At 44.7% G+C, this 20,257-nt stretch overlaps 3 protein-coding genes across 4 annotated transcripts; 1 reads left to right on the forward strand and 2 right to left on the reverse strand.

Annotated features, from left to right (window-relative positions):
- Nucleotides 1–148: 148 nt before the first annotated feature.
- On the forward strand, nucleotides 149–6,440 carry daxx (death-domain associated protein). Of its 2 annotated transcripts, none has more exons than XM_010901439.5 (11): nucleotides 149–220; nucleotides 1,109–1,332; nucleotides 1,593–1,982; nucleotides 2,158–2,289; nucleotides 2,491–2,607; nucleotides 3,220–3,451; nucleotides 3,830–3,999; nucleotides 4,086–4,251; nucleotides 4,380–4,935; nucleotides 5,031–5,148; nucleotides 5,365–6,440. In XM_010901439.5, the coding sequence occupies exons 2-11, from the start codon at nucleotides 1,129–1,131 to the stop codon at nucleotides 5,422–5,424; spliced, it is 2,145 nt and encodes a 714-aa protein (XP_010899741.5). In that variant the 5' UTR covers nucleotides 149–220; nucleotides 1,109–1,128; the 3' UTR covers nucleotides 5,425–6,440. The 2 variants fall into 2 exon arrangements, with proteins under 2 accessions (XP_010899741.5, XP_010899742.5); XM_010901440.5 differs by lacking the exon at nucleotides 149–220 and adding an exon at nucleotides 258–285.
- A 300-nt stretch (nucleotides 6,441–6,740) lies between these two features.
- Nucleotides 6,741–12,280, reverse strand: zbtb22b (zinc finger and BTB domain containing 22b). Its single transcript, XM_010901437.5, has 4 exons — nucleotides 11,886–12,280; nucleotides 10,736–10,960; nucleotides 9,492–10,394; nucleotides 6,741–9,340 (listed from the first exon to the last, which is right to left on the reverse strand). Exons 2-4 carry the CDS (start codon nucleotides 10,958–10,960, stop codon nucleotides 8,438–8,440), a joined length of 2,031 nt encoding a protein of 676 aa, XP_010899739.5. The 5' UTR covers nucleotides 11,886–12,280; the 3' UTR covers nucleotides 6,741–8,437.
- A 676-nt stretch (nucleotides 12,281–12,956) lies between these two features.
- kifc1 (kinesin family member C1) lies at nucleotides 12,957–20,047 on the reverse strand. The gene is made up of 17 exons (XM_010901441.5): nucleotides 19,966–20,047; nucleotides 19,422–19,446; nucleotides 19,092–19,184; nucleotides 18,881–18,974; nucleotides 18,171–18,227; nucleotides 18,040–18,078; nucleotides 17,678–17,885; nucleotides 17,334–17,499; nucleotides 16,976–17,143; nucleotides 16,760–16,873; nucleotides 16,397–16,681; nucleotides 16,046–16,210; nucleotides 15,156–15,294; nucleotides 14,625–14,764; nucleotides 14,424–14,497; nucleotides 14,049–14,124; nucleotides 12,957–13,935 (listed from the first exon to the last, which is right to left on the reverse strand). Exons 2-17 carry the CDS (start codon nucleotides 19,431–19,433, stop codon nucleotides 13,891–13,893), a joined length of 1,875 nt encoding a protein of 624 aa, XP_010899743.3. The 5' UTR covers nucleotides 19,434–19,446; nucleotides 19,966–20,047; the 3' UTR covers nucleotides 12,957–13,890.
- Nucleotides 20,048–20,257: the final 210 nt, after the last annotated feature.

Genomic DNA, 20,257 nt, shown 5'->3' on the forward strand with positions numbered 1-20,257 from the left:
TTTATTTTCATTCAGAAAAAAACCAAAATAACAACGTTCAGTAAATAAAGCTGACTTGAGCTTTTTTTACACTGTTTGGACTATTCACTTGACATGTGAAACTAGACGAAAGTGAATAGCCAATGGTCGACGATGATACTAAGCGACAACCAGCGGTCTACCAATTGATGGCTTGAATGTTCCCGGCCTGTACAGTGGGAGAAATTTTGGTGTCGAGCGCGTAAGTTGACTATCATTGTTTTGACCATAGCTAGACATCTAACAACTGCCTAGAACTAAACACTAGTATGTGCATTAGCATTTCCTACAGCTAGTACGAGTATTTGTTTAAGTTTTGTGTATGTCATACCATAATATTACTTTATCTAGGTTAGGGATTGGTGCTTCCTGATTAGCCAACTACAACTGTACCTTGTTGCTAACTGACGTTAGCGCGCTAAATAGCTAGCCAAAAAGGCAATTCACCACAATGGCTCTTAGGGTGTTGCTTCAAGTGTCGGTGATAATAAACGATCTAGTAAATGGACTGTTGTCCTGAAATAAGTTTTGATTATCTCCATCACTTTTAATCAAATACAGTACGGAACAGTCCACATTACTTAAACGTAGTAGGTAACGCGTACTTAGCCAGCAAGTTAGCGTTACTGTGTTGGTGCATTTGCTGTATGACTTCGCTCTATGGCCACTAAGAATAAGTAATGGGTGTTGTAATGATAGTTTTAGATTCCTATCTGAAAAGCTAAAGGTTAAATGTTTACAATAAATTATCGTCACAGTAGGCACAGTAGCTTTTCAGATTGTTTGTCCTTGTGCCTCATTGACATTGTGTCATTCTCAAAACATAGTAGAATAAACGAACACTGTGTAATGTGATCGACGAGCAGCGAACTAAAGTAGATCTAGGTATTAAATTGGATGATGGTAGTAAGTGTTATGTTACTGTGAAACAATGGGACCCAACCAGGCTACTGTGGGTACCCGGCCTATTTAAAAAGGGGACTTAAGAAGATATGAAACCCCTAGGCTCATTGGTAAATGTAGGGGGTACTTCAGGCAGAGTAAAACCATTGCTTTAGAATATGTTCAATCATGACTTCTGTTCCCTCAGCAAAGAATTGTCCCTATTTTATGGCGGCAGCAGTGATGGACAGCATTGTAATCCTGGATGATGATGAGGAAGAAGAGAGGCCGCAACCCTCTTCCTCAGCCAATCACTGCACTCCCCCCAAAGTCCAACAGCCCGCTCCTACTCACATCACCAAATCTCCATTCGCAACGGCGAAGAAAGAGACCCATGTCCTTCAGGCGGAAAACCAGAAGCTCTTCACTGAGGTATGAAGGTACATGGATGGATGGTGGGGATGTCAGGAAGGTGAAGTCAGTGGTACCGCATCATGGGAAAACTGCGGTGGCTTTCAGTCTTTGCAGGCGATTATACATCAGTGTTTCTGGAAACTCATAGTGTGTGCAGGCTTTTTGCCCCAGGTCAGCACTAACACACCTGATTATAACGATGCCACTAATCTTTATACCCTGTGTCCAAACGTCCCCCTGAACCCCTCTCACTCACACCCCCTTCCCACCTCATCTAGTTTGTAGAGTACTGCTCAGCTCACACGGAAGACTGCCCAGAGGTCATGAAGTTCCTTCACGCCAAGCACGCCAAGGCGTCGCCGGAGTTCCTGGCGTCGGTGGAGTTCCGCAACACGCTGGGCCGCTGCCTGACACGCGCCCAGGCCCGCCGCACCAAGACCTTCGTCTACATCAACGAGCTGTGCACCGTCCTCAAGCAGCACTCGGCCAAGAGGAGGCCGACGGTCACGGCGGTGGAGCCCACGACGGGGGAGAAGAGGGAGGTGGAGGCGGCGGCGGAGGAGCTACCCTCGACCTCTGGGCAGCAGGAGGAGCCGACGAGGGAGGAGGAGGAGGCGCCGGTGGACGATGAGAAGGAGAGGAAGACGAAGAAGGCTTCCAGGAGACAGGTCAGCAGCACGGTTGAAGGACAGTGTTCAGCAAGACTTCTTCCAATCCCAAAGCTGCTCCGTCACCCTCAGTGGTTTACATGAGTTGGATTGGTGTTGTAACATATTTCCCTCTGATCGTTCATCATCAGAAACAATACAGCAGGCATTTCTCATCTGTCTCTCATTGTCTCAGATTGCCTACTTGGAGAATCTGCTGAAGATGTACAATGATGAAATCCAGCGGCTGCAGGAGAAGGAGCTGAGCATCAGCGAGCTGGAGGAGGAGGACTCCAGCTACATCCAGGAGCACAAGCTCAAACGCAAGGTCAGGTTGTCACCTCAGAAGGACGTATTAGTTCCAGTGGCTCAGCTGGTGTGACGCTCCTGCCACTTTATAGCTGTTTGATTCTTGCATGAGTCACATAGTAAATATATTTGATGTGGTAACTCTTTATGGGAACTGAGTTTTCCAGGTTAAAATGTGTATTTTGAACAACAGAAGTGTTAATAAAGCGCTCTCTCATAGATGATGAAGATCTACGATAAGCTCTGTGAGCTGAAGGGTTGCACCAGCCTGACAGGCCGAGTGATCGAACAGAAGATCCCATACGAAGGGACGCGCTACCCCGAGATCAACAGGAAGGTAATCAACACATTAAGTCGCGAGCTGTTGGTCAGATGTCGGATTGCATCCTTCAGCTGTGCACACAAGGACTGGAGCTGGAAAAAAGAGCTTCACCTTCGCTTAGCAAATTATGGGAAAATATTGCAGTCAAAATTCTAAAGATGCACACTTGAAATTGTGATTTGTTCAAAGCACCGGATTTAACGATGCTCGCCAACTAACATCATGAATTCTATGTCATGTTCTTTAAAAAATAAAATGCCACTAAGCAAATGTATGCATTTGTGTGCGGTAACTTGAGTTTTGTGGACTGTCTGGTGCACATTCAGCAAGAACACAGGCTTTTTCCACTTTATAGTTAGTAGGCTATTGTGACAATTTTAGGCTATTGTGACGGGTTTTTTTTGTACTTATGTTTTATATCAAGACCATTTTATAGTTTTTACTTTTTCATGTACAGACGATGGAGGAAAGTAAGCTTTATAACTAATCCCACTGTGAGAGAAATCAAGGACTCGGTAAACAAAAATATGTTAACAAGTGTCCACTAAAACACATTCAATCAGCTATTCAATTGACGTAAATGTCACTGGTTGGTTGTCATGATAATATACTTTGGCCCCTCCCCAGATCCAGCGGTTCATCAACAGCCCCGAGGCCCAGCTCAACCCCCCCGACTATACAGACATCCTGCAGCAGGTCCGCCGGGCCAACGAGCGCCACGGCCTCAACCTTACCAAGAAGCAGCTGAACCAGATCGCCCAGGACGCCTTCCGGGAGACGGGCAACCGCCTGCAGGAGAGACGCCACCTGGACATGGTCTACAACTTCGGCTCGCACCTCACCGACGTCTACAAGCTCAGTAAGTATGCTGCTCGTCTGTGTTTCTAAGAATGAAAGGAACAACACTTCACCTAGCTGGGAATTGGCGAATTGACTCAGTTTCATAAGAATATCAACAGTAGTTTGCTTTGTGCATATCAGGTCAGTAGTGTGGAATACCCAATAAAGAATACTTTGTGAACATAAACTTGCTATTTTTATTGTTTGTATTGTCTTTCTTCCAGCTATGACTTTAGCTGATTACTAGTTCATTGAGTATAATGTACTTGATCTTAAAATCTACGCTGTAAGTCGCTCTGCATAAAAGCATCTGCTGATTAAAATGTAAAACTTTAAATGTACTAGGTCACTAATTCTCCAACTTCCTTATTGTTTTCTTTGTATTTCCTCTCACCAGCCATGGACCCAGCTCTGGTGGACCCTACACTGGCCCGTAAGCTGCGCGCAAACCGGGAGGTGGCTCTCTCCAGCCTGGACCAGGTCATCGCCAAATACGCCTTGAAGCAGGATGACACAGAGGAGGAAGAAAGGAGGAAACGCCTAGAAAGAGAACGCCAGAAGAAAGAGGTAGGAGATCCAGGAGGAGAATAATGTTAGTTACCAGAGATGAGCTTTAAATAAATAAAAACCTTAAATTCTGACCTCAATGGAAGTCATCGGAGCAGGAGGCAGTCCCAGCTGATGAAAATCCCCTGAAGAGTAAAGAGGATGAAGAGGAGGTTGAGGAACAAGCTGAGGAAGAGGACGACGAAGACGACATGTCGTCTGATCCTGACATCGAGGAGGAGATCGAGGCCAGCAAAGCAGAAGCGGGGCCAGGTGAAGATGACGGCCTTCCCCAATTTCAAGTGTTTTAACTAGTTTTCTTTTTTCCTGGGTTTTGGCACTTGCAGAAGTCAAATTAATAAAGAGCTGGTTTCAAATGATTTGGGGTTTTCTTTTTTCAGAAGGTGAGGAGGAGGAGGACGACATCAATGAGGTTGAGACAACAAACCAAAGTGAGAATGAGGCGGGTGGGGGGAGCGATGGAGACCAAGACGGAGGACAGAACAAGGAGGACGATAAAAACTGTAGAGGAATCAGCCCCCTTTCCCTGGGCGACACCCCGCTGATCTCTTCCTTAGCGGACGATTCCCCTACGGACAGCCCCAGCCAATCAGAGGCGATGGAGGTAGACAAAGGGAGCAAATCGTCCAGCACAAACAACGGCGAAGACGTGGTTTCCTCCAATCACCTTTCAGTTTTGTCCGTAAGCACCAGTGTGGACACTAAGGACTCCTCCGCTTCCCCCGCTGCTCCCAATCAGGTATCCCTGCCACCGTCGCCCGTGTTGATTACCATCCACGAGGACTCTTGCACTAAAATCACAGAAACAAGATCGGCCAATTGCAGCCCTCGGCCGCCCAGTCCCAAAGACGCCTCCAAAGGCCGAAAAAGAAAGACAGGCCAAGACGTGCTGCCTAGGAAGTCTCTCAACGGCGACCTGAGGAGGCACAGTCAGAGGTAAGGCTGTGGCAGCCCAAAAAAACAAACAGTGCAAGACCCCTGTCCTTCCAAGTGTGGGCGCCTGAGTGAATTGTCTCCCTCTCCGTCTGTAGTGTCATCCCTCTGGACACGGATGTGATTAGACACAGCCCCCTGCAGGCCGACTCCACCACCCCCACACAGGAGGCGGTCACCAGCTCCCAGTCCACCCCGCCTCCCAAGAAAAACAAGGTGAGGCTATATGGCGGCGACTGATGTTCAGGTCTCACCACAGTACAACATCTTCGTCCGCATATGCTGAGAGTATTTACCCTAGAACAGAAACACGTTTCACCCCTGTATTACCCAATCAAATATCCGTCACGTTTTTTTTTTTTTTTTTACATGAACGCTCCTCGACTCCGCTTTTCCTTTTTAAACACTGTACATTTTCATTGTCATTTTCAGATCAACGTGGCCACCCAGTGTGACCCGGACGAAGTGATCGTCCTGTCGGACTCTGATTGACCTCTGCCCCCTTACCCTATTTGGGTGTTCAGGTTTTCCATTGTTAATCTAACAATGTGTTTACGCTGCACAGACTGATCTGGGATAAGGCTGTTCCATTACTGCCTCTTGACTTCCAAACCAGTGCCTGCCGATGTGAGCTCTTGAAAATGGATCAATTTTCTGACGGGAAAAAGAGGACTAACTTTTCATTGCAAACTTCAACTGGCGATGGACGTGGTAGTTTACCGCCAACGTGTTTACAATTTATATTTATGTGCCATTTAATTTTGCCCAGTGTCTCAAAGCGTGGGGAGGGAACAGTGTGAAGCCACGTTATTTTTCTATTTTAGAGTTCAGTAGGATTATGTTTCGTTCAGAGTTTGTCCTTTGTGTTTGTCTAGCTGGGTGAATGGTTGCGTGTCTGTTATTATGCTAAATTGTTGGCAATAGAAGACGATTCAGTCGAGCACACGAGTACTGTATCTTAGATTTATAGAGACGATATGTGATGCGTACACCAACATGATATCATGGATCCTTTAATGTTGCTGTGGACATGCACTTCAACCGGATGACTCTGCTAGGTCCGCTGAATAGTACGCAAGCAGGACCTGGTGGCTACGCGTGTGTGTTCAGGAGACTCCAAACATAGATGCATCCCTCTCAACAGCCTGGAAATGCTTTGTTTTCGACATGACATGTATGACAGTGAGTTCAGTCAGGCAGGACCCCCTGAAGAACAATTCACGTTGACTTGGATGTGTTCAGGCTGATGGGTGTTGATTTTAGGAGGAAGTCATTCTGAGCGTTTAGTTGGCAAGTGTTTGGGTTGGTTTGTATAAAAAAAAAAAACTTTAATTACTCCTCTAGCTTGACACTGCAAAGAGCGGTAATGATTTATCTCACACTTTTTTTTACACTTCCCAAAAACATGAATTGGTCTCCCTTGTTACAAATTCCATAAAATTAGACAAGACCCCCCCCCCTTCCTTTAAATAAACTGATTTAATAAAAGTGCTTTGTAGACCCTTTCATTTAAGGCTCCACAGTCAGTACTGTTAACACACCTGATGTAAGAATCACTTTCATCATTTCTCCTCTCACTAAGGGGTTGTTAACTGGCCAGACGGTGCAGGTACAGTACAGGAGACATTAATATAGCTGACATGATTACATAATACCTCAGATTGGTTGTACTGCATAAGTTCTCTCAAAACCAGCACCATGCTGAATGCTCTTCAGGTAGTGTCATTAAAGGCATATAGAAGGTAAAGTAAAACATGAATTGTACATTCGAAGAGAATTCTGTCAAATACTACACAAAACACTTTTTGTTAAATTGCACCAGGTACTGTTTAATTAAGATACAGATTAGTAACGTTAATGTACTTGGTCTACAGTTATGTCTAACAACTTGGGCATCAACTCCGGTCTTACGCAACAAGTGTTCAATATCAAATAAAATGTTAAAAATATGCACTATTTAGAAGTTACAAATAGGTTTCTTTAAATTGTTTTCCCCCTTTACATTACTCCCTTTTTAAAAGGTATTTGTCCTATAAAGATGACAACTGAACACAGGCTGGTAAGAACAACGGTATGAACTTTGAGATAAACATCCTAAAGATAATGTTTATTGTGATATAAATGCTATGAAATGAAGAACTTTTGAACTGAATAGTCCTCTTGAAACAGTCAATGGAATTCCCTTTCAAACCCAGCCAAATAGCAGCCAAGCACCAACAGGGAGTCAAGATTTCACTCTCAGTCTGTCAATACAATGCTAATGACCAGGAGCACTAAATCGCTAAGTTCTAGTAAGGCAGTCAAATGAAGTATATAAATTAGTGTTAAATAGTTCTATATTCCCTGTTATTAATCTATTTAAACAAATCTGAGTCATTATATATTTAGCTTAAGCTCACTTGAAATACAATTTCCTTCAAAGTGCGGCAATCATGACTCAGATATACAGTATCAACATCATTAATTCTACCAACTGTTTGACAGAAAAAGCACATGTGCATCACAAAACAAAACTTCAGCTAATTGCTAAAACCAGCAGGTAGTTCTGCATATAAAATATAATATCCACAGCCTTCATAGAAGGGAAAACCTGGGTCAAAACGAAGAGTGACCTGTTTGTTTAGCCACCCTACTCTTAATGGTAATCCACCACTATCAAGGCATGCATTAGAATTTGGCAGTTTTTGTTAGGTGATTTATGCTGTCACATCCTGCTGACATGACGACATTCACTTGTAAACACACCATACACTGTACAGCTTTGACCACACCTATCAATGGTAATAGTAGATTAGTAACTGATATAGGATATATTTGTAGTATTACTGTACCATAGACTGAACCAAAACATTAAGACCACTCACAGGTGAAGCAGATAACACTAAAGTTCATCAAATCCGATTGAGTATCGGTGGGATGTGCTGGACCAACAAGTCCGATCCACGTCGGCTCCACCTCACAGGACTTGAAGGATCTGCTGCTAATGTGCCAGATACCACAGGACACATTCAGGGGTCTTGCAGTGTCCACGCCTTTGCGAGTTGGCATTGTTTTTGCAAACACGCAAAGGACCAACAGCATATTAGGCAGGTGGTCATAATGTTTTGGCTCATCAGTGTATACCATATTACTGTGCCATTATGACTTTACCATAGCACGGAATTAGAAGACGGCCTGGGCAGGTATCCTGTGAAACAAGATGGCAGTTCTACCACTATCACTTGAACTGCACTCGTTGTCTGACAGAAAATGCTTAATATTGTACTCACAACTACCCTCTATGTCCAGGAATCATTCGTGAGTAAAATCTATCGATTTTTGGTTTTCTTACCAGACACACCGTGTGCCACAAAACAGTCCAACAGACAAACTAGACATGTAAGAGTATACTGAACTGTACAATGGTCCCTGGCCATTCCCGAGGGAGGAACGTCCCAGCGCAGCATCGGAACCCCTCAGCGAAAGCCCTCGACTCAAACCCTAGCATGTCGTCAACCCCGTTAGGCTAAGTGACACTGCTATCGTTCGCGCTGACCTCGCACACATCCTCCTCGCAACCTACCCGGCCGGACCCCAGGCCGAACGTGGCCGAACCCTGACCCTGCAGGCCGTGGACCGCCGCATTACTGCTGCTGCTTGTACCGGAATGATGCGGGGGCGAGAGCGAGGTCCCGCTTTTGGCGCCTTGACCAGCCTCGGGCGTCGACAGGTAGAGCTGGGGGAGGTGCTGCGGGGACATGCCGTCAGAGCGGTCCGAAACTCCGCCGCCCTCGCTCCTGTCGGCCGGCCCGCCGCGCCTCTCGCAGTGGGACCGGTGCCTCATGAAGCTGTCGCGCCACATGAACTTCTTGCCGCAGCCGTGGCAGTCGTAGGGCTTGAGCCCTGTGTGGGTCTTCATGTGCTCCGTCAGGTGGTGCTTCATCTTGAACTTCTTGGCGCAGACGGGGCAGTTGAAGGGCCGCAGGTCCAGGTGCATGTTGATGTGGCGGTCCCGCATGCTCTTGTGGGTGAAGGTCTTCCCGCAGTGGCACATGAACACCTTGCCCGAACTCCCAGGACCTCCCCCGTCCGCTCCGTCCAGGCCGCCACCCAAACCCCCCTGCGCCGACAAATGGACCGCCCCGTGCTCCATGTTCGGCCCTTTAAACGACGCCCCAACCATACCACCTCCCATTCCCAGAGGTTGAGAGGGGTCTAGAGAGGCTTGGCTGTACAAGAGGATCTGGTTGCCTTGCATGTCTATGGGGAAGAGCTGAGATCTAGCGGCAGACTGGACTTGGCCGTACAGGGCTGAGGCGGCTCTGCTACCGCTCTGACCGGTGCTGTCGTGGAGGTGCTGTGGAGACGTCCGGTCCATCAAATCACTGTCAAACTTGAGGTAGTCTTCAGAAGACTGGCAGTAATCCACCTGGGAAAGAAAGTAATTAAATTTGGCTACGAATCAGAAATACAGAAAGGGAAACGTCTCATTGTGAGATCAGTGTCACATAGTTATCCATCAGGTCATTTACAACGTTGAATAGCCTTGGACAAAAGTCAACCTCAACGCTTTCACTAACCTGCGTCTCCATTTCACGGTCTTCTCTGCTGCATATCTCTCCCGATAAAGTCCTGACATTGGATATGTTGAAGGTCCTCTCCCTCTCTCTCAACATCTCCAACTCTCTCTCCTCTTCCTCATCGGGCCCTTCCTCTCCGGACACCACGATCAGGTCGTCGTCCTGGGGCCTCTCCGACTTCACCACCACCCACTGCTTCCGGGGCATGATGCTGGGCTGGCTGTAAGTGGGCCGCTTCTGGAGAGGGGAGGTGTCTCCGTCCTGGTAGGACGACACCCCAAAGCTGTCGCTGACACCGACTTCCTGGTCGGCGATGGGCGTCGTCTTCTTCCTCTTGCCGCTCCCTCGCTCCGGCTTCCTATCGTACAGGAGCTCTCCCTCCTCGGCTTCATCCTCCTCTTCAATCAGGAAGGCCTCTTCTCCGGTAGGAGTGCAATAGCTACGGGTGGAGTTCACGCCTCCTTCCCCCGACGCTCCGGTGGCCGCCGCGCCCACTCCGAAGGTGCCCTCCCTGGGGCTGAAGTAGTTGGTGCTGCTGGGGGACTGGCTCTCACTCAGGGACGGGCGACTGGAAGGGTGAGGGGCTGACTGGGTGTTGCTCCCTCCAGTTTGGGAGCTTCCAGCCCCCAGGGAGCTGCTGCTGCATCCAGGGTTCCCCTGCGCACCCCCAACTGCCCCCTGGGCCGCGCCCCCACTCCCTCCCACCCGTCCCTCTTTGAGGAGCTCTGTGCACTTGTCCACGATGTGCCACATCTGCAGGACGCTGCCCACGGTGAGGTAGTTGACGATGTCTTCACGGAGCATGCGCAGCTGGCCGGTGTAGGCGCAGCTCAGGACGCTCTCGAACGCCAGTGGGTCCATGACAGCAGGGATGGAGACGGTGGCCATGTTCTTCAGGAGCACCTGGTGAGGTTGAAGTGACAGATGACAACATCGGAAACACAGACTTTTAAGTTGCTGAGGCAAATGTTGCATGGTAAAACAGATCTTGGATGAAAACTTTGCATAACATATACAATTCTAGGCATCTAGCAGTCTCATTCAGAACAACTTAATAGTTAGTGGATACCGTTTTTCATACTGGGCCCCCTGGGAATCGAACCCACAAACCTTGTATTACAAGCACCATGCTCCACAAACTGCCTGTGACTCCAAATGCCGTCTAAAGTAGATAAATTAAGTTCAGTCTTGTTTATCCAACGCACCACCAGGCAGAACCACCAGGCAGAACCACCGACACACACCTGGTCATGAAAGTAGGGTGAGGATGCAGCCAGAACGCAGCGGTGGGCCTTGAACACCTGACCCTGCACCTGGATGGAGAGGTCACAGAGCTGGCCCTCCTCACGCTGGCGATTCAGGCTGTCCAGTACGGAGGCCTGGGCGCTGGGGAAACACACCTCTACCACCGAGCCAGACAGGGCGCTGGAGCTGCTGCCACAGCCTTGCCCCGTGGACAGAGAATGCATCTAGGTTTTTGAAGAAGTGGAAAATTTACTCTCAAGGAATCATGTAAACACTGTTAACACATTTTGTGAAATGTCTTAATAAAGAAAAATAGAAAGTGTTCATGAAACTAATACTTATTCTTCATCACTGGCTAAAAGCATGTTTTAAACAAGTAGGGTTACATTCCACAAACAACATCAGTCATGTATGAAATTCCCCCAGATGGGTAATCAATTAATCTAGTGCTTGGCTTAGACTGAAATAGGTGCCAGTACTCATTTTAGGTTGTCAGAAGGTTATTGTTTTTATGTATTTGCAGTAACTCCAGAATACTGTTGGACCTATAGAGCAGGAACACAATGTCTGATGAAGTCCAGCACTTTACCAAAACCCCTTGACAGGATTGTAAATACTCGACAAAGGATTTATAACAATGAATTGGCTAAAATTCAGACACACACACTCCTAGACTAAAATATGAATATTTTGTCAATGAAACAAACAATACTGTTCATACATACTATAAAGCCTACAGCTAGCTTTGATTAGTAGCTACTTAGGTACACTAATAAACGTCATGATTAACGTTACTGTTTATCTAGATTATCAATATTTTGCCACATGAATAGCAAAATAACTGAGAATGAAAAGCAAATAGTTAGCTAGCTAGATTAGTTAGCATAGCACTGGCATGCACATCAGCTAACACTTGCAGACAACAGCTTGCTACTAGCAAAGCAAGCATGTTAGTCAACAATCTAGTTTGATGGAAAAGCACCGAAACGACAATGTTGTAATTTTCGAATGGCAAAGCATAGGTAACGTAAGCTAGCTACATGCGCTCATTTACATTTGTTCCACTACTTTTGCACTGAAGCTTTCAATGTAAAGCTAGCTAGCTGCCTAGCTTTCTAAAACGAGGCTGTCTACAATAACAAAACTTACCGTTTAGGATGTGCACCTTGCAAACAAGCACATAAACCAGGCCAGATTATCCCAACAATCGAACCTCTCTCTCCGTTGTTTATGAATGCATTTGATATGGTATGATTGGTTTCCCACCATGTCCTGCAAACAACCCATCACGCGCCACCTTTGACGAAATGCCAGACAGAGCATCCAGACCGGCCAACAAAAAAATGACCAGGGTTGCCTCGACCTAGCAAGCCCTGCCACTACATTTAAAGACACCACATTTTTACATCAAAACTTGGAAATACATAGATTTTTTCATTCGTATAATTTATTTGAGAATACTCTTGACATTTAGGTGGCATAGAGATCAGCACCGTTGTCAAAACTGCCGAGCGCTGAAATGTGGCCCAGCACTTCAAAACTAAAAAGGAAAAGCAGTTTTTTCGACGGATTTGCAATGTCGTTAACATGCTTAAACTGAACTGTAGCCTACTGCCAAACAAAGCAGGTCCCATAATAGCCGATAGAGAATAGGGTCCAGAGTCACACCTGGTTGTGTTAAAAAAATGAGAAAATGCAAGACAAAAAATTGTGTCAACTTGTCCATTTTATTTGAGATGTTTGCCATAGTAGACACTTTTCCTCAGATGTCTAAACTGACTTTCCATAATCAACAATTGCCTTAAAGATGTATTCCACAATTTTTGGCCAGTGTATACAGAAGTTGCCATGTCTACACATTGAATTTCAAAGGTAACTAACACATGAACTTGGTTCTGTATACATTTTTTCCATATTGTGTGATAACAATATTACACAACTGGCCAAAAATGTAAAGTAGAAAATATAAAAAGACACTAAACCAATGCCTTTCATTTCAGCACAACTGGAAAGCAACATTATGGATTGCTTTAGCACTCCACATTTTATTCAGCTCTTTTGTTTGCTCATACATAGGTCATGGATAAGATAGGGTTATTTGACTAGAGCAATTGGATAGGTAGAAGACATTGTCATCATAAATAACCAGTATCCATAATAAAAGGAGACAGTTTACAGTAAAGCTTTTCAGGTATTTTCTTTGATTGGTACGAGACAAAAAAAGCTTTACATATTTCATTTTTATTTATCTTCCAATAAGATGTAAAATGAACAATAAAATGTGCCACAATATAAGGGCATGAATTAAAAAAAGCGTAAAATGTTGGCATCTGATTTAGTATTTACCCTTGCAGACAACATCAGCATTGCCAACAAGAGATTTGGCCCTGTCAGTCATTTGCCAGTGTCTGTTCAACTTGCTGTTGCACCCTCAATACATTCCAACTGTACAGACACACCAGTCAATTTACATGTTAAAAGAACTGCCCCCCCAATGTTTTTAGACCCCCTGAGTCAGAGAGTTTTCTTTAGTTTTTGCGGATATGTGGAGGAGGTTCTGCACAAGTGCATTCTCTCTATATGCAGAAAACGGGCTACAGGTGCATGACTGAATCATTATTTGCAGGATCACATTATTCCACATAATAGAACTGTTCATAATAGAATAGTAAAACATTAAATGGAAGACAAACACCACAGCATTTGTCAAATGTGGTCAAACATTAACATTGTCCACTAGCCAAAACACAGGTATAAAATACAATGTTCACTGTACAACATACAAAGTAAAATGTAGGCTACATAAAAAAAAAAACTAAAACTCAAAGGCTCTTTCAGTGGTACACTGAATTCACAAATGCAGTAGATTCTTATAGTAACGTCTTACTATGCTAATGTATTTGGGCGTCTTTCGTCAGACATTGTAGTTCTAACCCAAACTAGCACATCTCATTTAATTCGTCAAAGGCTTGACGGTTAGAGGAAAAATCAAATCAGATGTGCAGGTAATATGGGTAAAACAAATTGTGAAATGTCTTGGCTGGCCCAAGGACAGGTTTGGGAAACTCTACGATTCATTGTGTGATCTTGCAGACATGGATTCAGCCTTTATCCAAGAACCAGTTGGTCTGATCCTCAGCCTTTCCCACCACTTTTACTTTCGATTAGCTGATGCTGTACCGATAACACAGTCGTTTACCTGCAACAAGATAAACAGTTGAAATGCCATTGTTATTCTGATAACAGTATAAACATGACAATGTTTTAAGATGAACTACATGTCATTTACTGAAGTGGTTAGAGGTCACTGACCTTGCTGGCAAATCGAAGAGAGTTTAGGGTCTCCGGAAAGCTGTCCATCTCTGGAGAGATGTTAACAAACATCAAGCTAAAAGGAGGACACAGATGAGATGTTACACTTGTCGTACTGTGACCTGCTCATAATCACAACCCCAAGCTAGAACAAACACTCTGGTCACCTGATCAGCCCAATAACTGCCCCAGGGCCTACAAACCACTTCTTAACACGATTTCACACTAAATGTAAATACCACAATCAAACAGGTGTGCATCAGGTTGTTGGGAACGGGGGAGGGGGGGAATACACAGCGGCCTGTTTCAATAGGTTAGAACCGGGTGTTGTTTTCAAAACAGAAGAAAATCCTGTTGAAACATTTCATAACGTACGTCTTGCTGTTTCCTCCCAGACAGCTCTGGAGGAGGTAGGTAAGCTTGGAGTTTCTGTACGGGATGAAGTTCTCCTGGAATACAGACAGACAGTGGGAGGGTTAGTTAACACAAGCAACTGTGATAACGACTGACAGAGCTCCTATATGACTGTGATAAGGACACCAGCAGCCCCGGGATACAAGGTCCACCCACATATACCTTATTGGCCAGTGCAGCGATGACAATGCCCAGGTTGGTCAAGGAGCCGTTGATGGCAGTCATCTCCTTGAACCGGTCCCCTTGGGATTGGCTTTTCTGCACACGCTCACTGCCCGCCAGATCAACCAAACACAACGAGGCTGCACACAGACACACGATTATTTTACCAGATGGCAATCTAACAGGAACATTTTTCATCTTCTGATTTAAAAGGGATAGTTCAGAACTTTGGAAACAAGGCCCTTTATCTACTTGTCAAAAGTATATTAAACTCATTAATATTTTTTTAAAGTTAGAGTTCCCAGGTCAACGACAAACAGTTTTAGCACAATGACAGATTACTGGAACAGTTAGTCTTGTAGGATGCTAGATACACTTCCCACAAACTGTCTGTGGTGATATGAAAACGGTATCCAAGAGTTTGTCAGACTGTGTAAATAGACCCATTGCCTAAATCAAAGGACACCTCTAAAATCCAGCATCTATATTTGCTGACAAAGCAAAAAACAGGAAGCCAGAGAATAAACGTACATTTGCACTTGACATCTCTCCCGGTGTTCACACCCTCAATATCTAGCTGGAAGACGGAGTGCGAGCGTGAGGAGTGGTCATTCATGTTGGTCCGTGCTGTGGAACGGTTCTGGTTTGCCAGTGCAATCAGGTTGCACACCTGGATACACATGGGAAAGTCTTTTGTCAATTGGCAAACACTCACATCCAAAGAACTAGAGGAGCAAATAGGGTCAAAGCCACAAAACTCAAGCACTAGGCCACCTCCCACACACCAGATACAGAGCTACTACACTGTAATATCCACCTCCACTACAGGTTGATGAGAACTGTTTAACAAGTAAGCTACAGCGTTCACACATTTTGCCACATGGAATTCCATGACTTTCAGCAGAATTTCCATGATAAATAATTCTATGCCATTTACATATACATAATGAATTATGGAAACAAAATATGAAATTTTAAGTCCCATTAGTGCAAAACTAAGTAATAACTGAGGAATTACAAAAATAAGTGGATTTAAACATATTCGATATGACAAGCTGGAGAGTTGATCTAAGACAAACTGCGTCTCAGCAAGTACACAAATGTGAGGTATTCAGCCCAGAAGATTAACTTCAGCAGTTATCAGAAGTAAGGTGCACGAGAGTTTCAGCTTCAGCATGACATAAGCTCGAGCACAAGCAAATGCACACATTTTCAGCTCATTTTATTTATTTTTTTATTAGAATATTTATATTAAAGATATAAAATAGATATAAAAGATAATGAACTACATGAAAAGAAATAATTTCCATGAATATTTCATGTTTTTTCAGACCTGGAAGACGCACATTTCAAATTCTGTGACTTTTCCAGGACAACTGGTAAGACACCGCCTTTCGATGGTTACTAAAATAAAGCCTTACCTCATCCTCAGAGTTAACCCTCTGATAGGTGAGATTGCTGACGGTGATCTCGTTGTTTGAGGTCTTGCGAATCTCGTACTCTGGTCTCTTGCTAGTCTTCCCCGTGAACAGGAGATCACGCAACGTCTCGTTGTAGATCTCAACAAAACTGGCAGTGAATGTATACTGGAAAAATTAAACAGTGGGTTGTCAAAAACATTCAAGTTCCATTCAAAAAGCTGTTAGCGAAATCTATTTAAGCAGAATCAAATACAGTAAAGACAAATTTAAAGGACAACTCCCTGTTCAGTGTATTAGCACTGTTTAATCGGCAATACCCTCATACTGACAAAACAACGGCATCACCAGTACCTGCCATCCCTGCTCTGCCAGCGCCTCGGAGGCCCGGAAGATCTTCCGCACGGCCCGGGGGATGACCCCACGCATGTCCTCCCGGTCCTCCCCCTCCATGGTGAACGTCTTGCCGCTGCCGGTTTGGCCGTAAGCGAAGCAGCACACGTTGTAGCCGTCCAGGGCTGACTGGACCAACAGGGAGATCTCCTCGAACACGTCCTCCTGCGAGGTGCAGGGTCCGAACACCCGGTCGAAGCTGAAGCTGTAGCTCTTCTGGGTGTCTCCGGAGCGCCCTGTGTGTGACTGCGAGGGGAGTCGGTTGATGGATTCCACATTCGCCAATGAACATACAGAAACAGAATAACTAGAAAGAAATGTTACCTCCTCACTCTTGGCCAGTGTTAGGGCCTTGTTGTCATGGGCAGGAAGCTGAATGTGGTCCATCTGCCCAGGGGTCTGTAGAGGACGCACTCTACAGAACACCCTGATATTACCCTGCAGGGGACATGAGACCGGGAGGAGCGCCTTGTTAATTTGAGGAGAGCAGTGCACCTCTTAGTTCCTGACTGTGAGCCGCTAGAGGGGGACGCGACTCGCCTTGAGCTCCTGGATGGTATTGTGGAGCCTCCGGCGCTCCATCTCGCCACAGTGGATCTCGTCCAACTGACGGGCCACGGTCGCTTCCAGGTCGGTGACCTTGTCCTGGGTCTCCCTCAGGGTGGCACGGCAGTCGGACAAGGTGGAGGTCTGGAGGGAGATCTGCGTCTGGAAGACAGGAGTGGGAAGATGATATTTAGCAGGTAAAACTAACCAAGAGGCAGGAATAATTAACTCCATGGGGAAACAGTGTCTGTCATTAACCAGACACATACCACAAGGTGATTCGTTGTCACGGACTAGGCCAGAGGGCCATTTAGCTTTGTGTGGATTATATCTTTTTCAAAACAGGTTCTACCTGTACATTGTGAAGCTGGGACTCCAGGTCTTCCCTCAAACCCAGAAGGACCTTGTGCTCCTCAGTGAGGCGGTGCAAGTTCTTCTCTAGAGAGGCCTTCTCGTTGGTCACAGACGCCAGCTGCTCTCGGACTCCGGCCAGGTCAGCCAGCTCCTCCTCATATTGGCTGCAAGCCAGAGTGGGAAGAGTCAGTAATTACCATTATACTATCAACGACAGCTACATGTACACATATGCATCAGTTAGTCAAGAAAAGCAGAAAAGATTGTGTTGTCAGCTTTAAAAACATTCATTAGTTTTTACAGAATGACTGACCCCTTTGAATGTTCCATGGTAGGCAGTACCTGAGCTTTGCATGAACATCTTGGAGCTTGGAAGTCATTTCTGCTTCCTTCTGCCTGCTTTTAGCCAGAGACTCTTTCAGACAATCATTCTCCTGGGCAACCGTTTTTACTTTACTCTGGTAGTTGGAAATCTTTCCCTCCATGTCTGAAACCTTCCCCTTCAGGTCCCACGCGGGCCTCCGTGAACCTCCAACAACTCCTGTTGGTGCTGGGGACACACATTCAGCACGTCTGTATTAGCCAACTGGACTAGATGATTAAACTGAACGAGTGAACATTAAATGACAGTCAAAATGCAAATCTAGGGTTGTAAGTCAAATCCCTGACAATTCATGTACAGTCAGTATGAAAGGAATAGTTACCTGCTTTACTGACAGACATCTTGGGCTGCTTTTGAAACTCTACACAGGGTAAGAAAAACATGCAGTATGGTGATGAAAAAGTAGAGACCATCGAAGAATGTCCGTTCCAATCTCAGTTCTTTGTATCTCACCTCTACTGGGGACAGCCGCTACAGTTGCTGCACTTGTAGGTCGACTCGTTTTGGCAGCTAAGAGAGGAATAGATGGCAAGAGTTTAACACACAAAGTCATAGAGGAAGAACGTGACGAAACTACTAAAAAAAGCTGCCAACATCCATTCAAAAGAATAAGATCCAGAGAATATGTTTGTGGAGCAGATATACATCTGATTTGGTCAAAAACAAGAATCAGTTGTTTGTTCACTAATGAATTGTCCCCACCCTGAATGGTCAGTGAATCATCTTTTCTTTAAGTGTGTATTTGCTGTGGACCACTTGGTAGATTATCATCCTCAAATTAATTATGAGTCAGATGAAAATAATTCTGATTCCAATATAATTGACTCTTCATTACTTAACAGTGTTATAAATGTGTTTGGAAATTCTATTCTAACCATTTTCATTCAACCATTTAAATCAAAACACATTTTTTCCCCCATGGGACTGCTGTTGGCTTGATGATTTTGGTTTGTCGTGCCGTTCTCGAGACACTGGAACTAGTCCTTCGTATTGTAACACACTCAAAAATGATTAGGTCCCTTATTTGGATCATGTCTATCTATCTAACAACTGCCCACTTCTCACAAATCTAACTATCCACCACGGTAGTCTGATATAACAATCCTGCTTAACAAGGTGACTACATCAGGTCTCCAGTCCATGAAATCTGAAAGGTTGCTCACCAAATGCTCGCTTGGGGGGGGGGGGTTTCTTGGTCCCCATAACACTCACTGCCAGCCGCATCTTAGGGTCAGAATCAACTCTTCTCAACTTTTTCTGAATTAGGAAGATAATTTCACACCATATTTTTACTAACACATTGGGGGGGTGTCTGACTTGTTTGAGTTGCATTTCAGTAAGAATGCATATTGATTGTAATTAGAGTCTACTCACCTGTGCAGGTTGTATGTCAGAGTTACTACTCTCACTGCTGTTGCTAGTGGAGAGGACCCTTTTACCAGACATGACTGGTAGTCGGGAGTAATTCTGCAGAGGAAGGAATATTTAGTCAAAGGGAAAAAATAATCCATCTGACTAATGTAGTGTTAACGTGTCAACAGCTTGTAATAGGCATTACATTTAGCTGCACGTTGTTTATATGTAGATGTCCACAAGAGTGAACTAACATTTGTTCCTATCTAAAATCACCACAATCAGACGGAAATTTAGGTTTAGACTTTTTTAGCTAATGTTACTATCCCTAGATTATGGAATACCTCCTACCTCTTTATTCATATGGCCTTGATACCTGAAACAGAGAGAGAAACACTAGTAACTATCATAAATCACAAGCATAACATTAATTTGGAACCAACATTGGCAACCCAATGAGTAGGTGGATTGGTGCGAACTACAGTACTGTACCTAAATTACTAAGAACTCAAACGTGTTTGTAAGATCCTTACTGTAACACCCTACAATAATTAGTTATCTAAATAAATTATATTTTCTAGCAAGGTAGTTAGAGTACTATACATGCACGCGTTCGTGGTTATTGTATCGAGGGAGCTACAGTAACCAACTGTGGTGAGTAACCTGGCTAGATACTGTAGGCAATAGAAAACCTTAGCCATGGTTAGAGGGAGCTACAGTCCTCCTAGCTATCTAGCTAACATCTGGCTAAGCTAACTAACCTTAGCTGTAAAACACAACAGCAAGCGGTAATTTGAGCGACCTGCAATATTATACTGAACGCGGTTCAGTTGAAACACACACAGTGAGGTATCTGAATGGCAAAACATTTTAACTTTCTTAGGTATTAACTTACCAATACGCGCGTCCACTACAATATTTTCGTTGCGGATAGCCGTTTGAATTTCAAATGTAAGTGTTTTGGTGGTGCATTTGACACCGTCCAACGTGATTGGTTAACGTTACACCAATCGTATCGAAGGAAATATGATCTTGTTTACGTCGTACCATTTTACCCAATCAAATTCAAATTATTGTTATTTGTATGACGATTCATTTTGCGCCAATTCCAATAAATGAATGGATTACTCGTGGAGTCAATTAAATAAAGTCAAATATATGGAATATTAACATAGCACAGAATTATT

The sequence above is a fragment of the Esox lucius genome, chromosome 10 (assembly GCF_011004845.1).
Source record: "Esox lucius isolate fEsoLuc1 chromosome 10, fEsoLuc1.pri, whole genome shotgun sequence".
In the NCBI taxonomy this organism is placed as follows: domain Eukaryota; kingdom Metazoa; phylum Chordata; class Actinopteri; order Esociformes; family Esocidae; genus Esox; species Esox lucius.

Bases quoted from the DNA above. Each gene is read 5' to 3' on its own strand.
- daxx (XM_010901439.5), top strand. From the start codon at position 1,129: ATGGCGGCAGCAGTGATGGACAGCATTGTAATCCTGGATGATGATGAG. The intron at 3,452-3,829 runs GTAAGTATGCTG...TCCTCTCACCAG, and splicing joins CACCGACGTCTACAAGCTCA to CCATGGACCCAGCTCTGGTG. The intron at 4,936-5,030 runs GTAAGGCTGTGG...CTCCGTCTGTAG, and splicing joins CTGAGGAGGCACAGTCAGAG to TGTCATCCCTCTGGACACGG.
- zbtb22b (XM_010901437.5), bottom strand. From the start codon at position 10,960: ATGCATTCTCTGTCCACGGGGCAAGGCTGTGGCAGCAGCTCCAGCGCC. The intron at 10,395-10,735 runs GTGTGTGTCGGT...CAACCTCACCAG, and splicing joins CACCCTACTTTCATGACCAG to GTGCTCCTGAAGAACATGGC. The intron at 9,341-9,491 runs GTTAGTGAAAGC...TTTCTTTCCCAG, and splicing joins ACCGTGAAATGGAGACGCAG to GTGGATTACTGCCAGTCTTC.
- kifc1 (XM_010901441.5), bottom strand. The intron at 16,211-16,396 runs GTACTGGTGATG...TAATTTTTCCAG, and splicing joins TGGCAGAGCAGGGATGGCAG to TATACATTCACTGCCAGTTT. The intron at 14,125-14,423 runs GTACGTTATGAA...TCCTCCTTTTAG, and splicing joins CTGGGAGGAAACAGCAAGAC to CTTGATGTTTGTTAACATCT.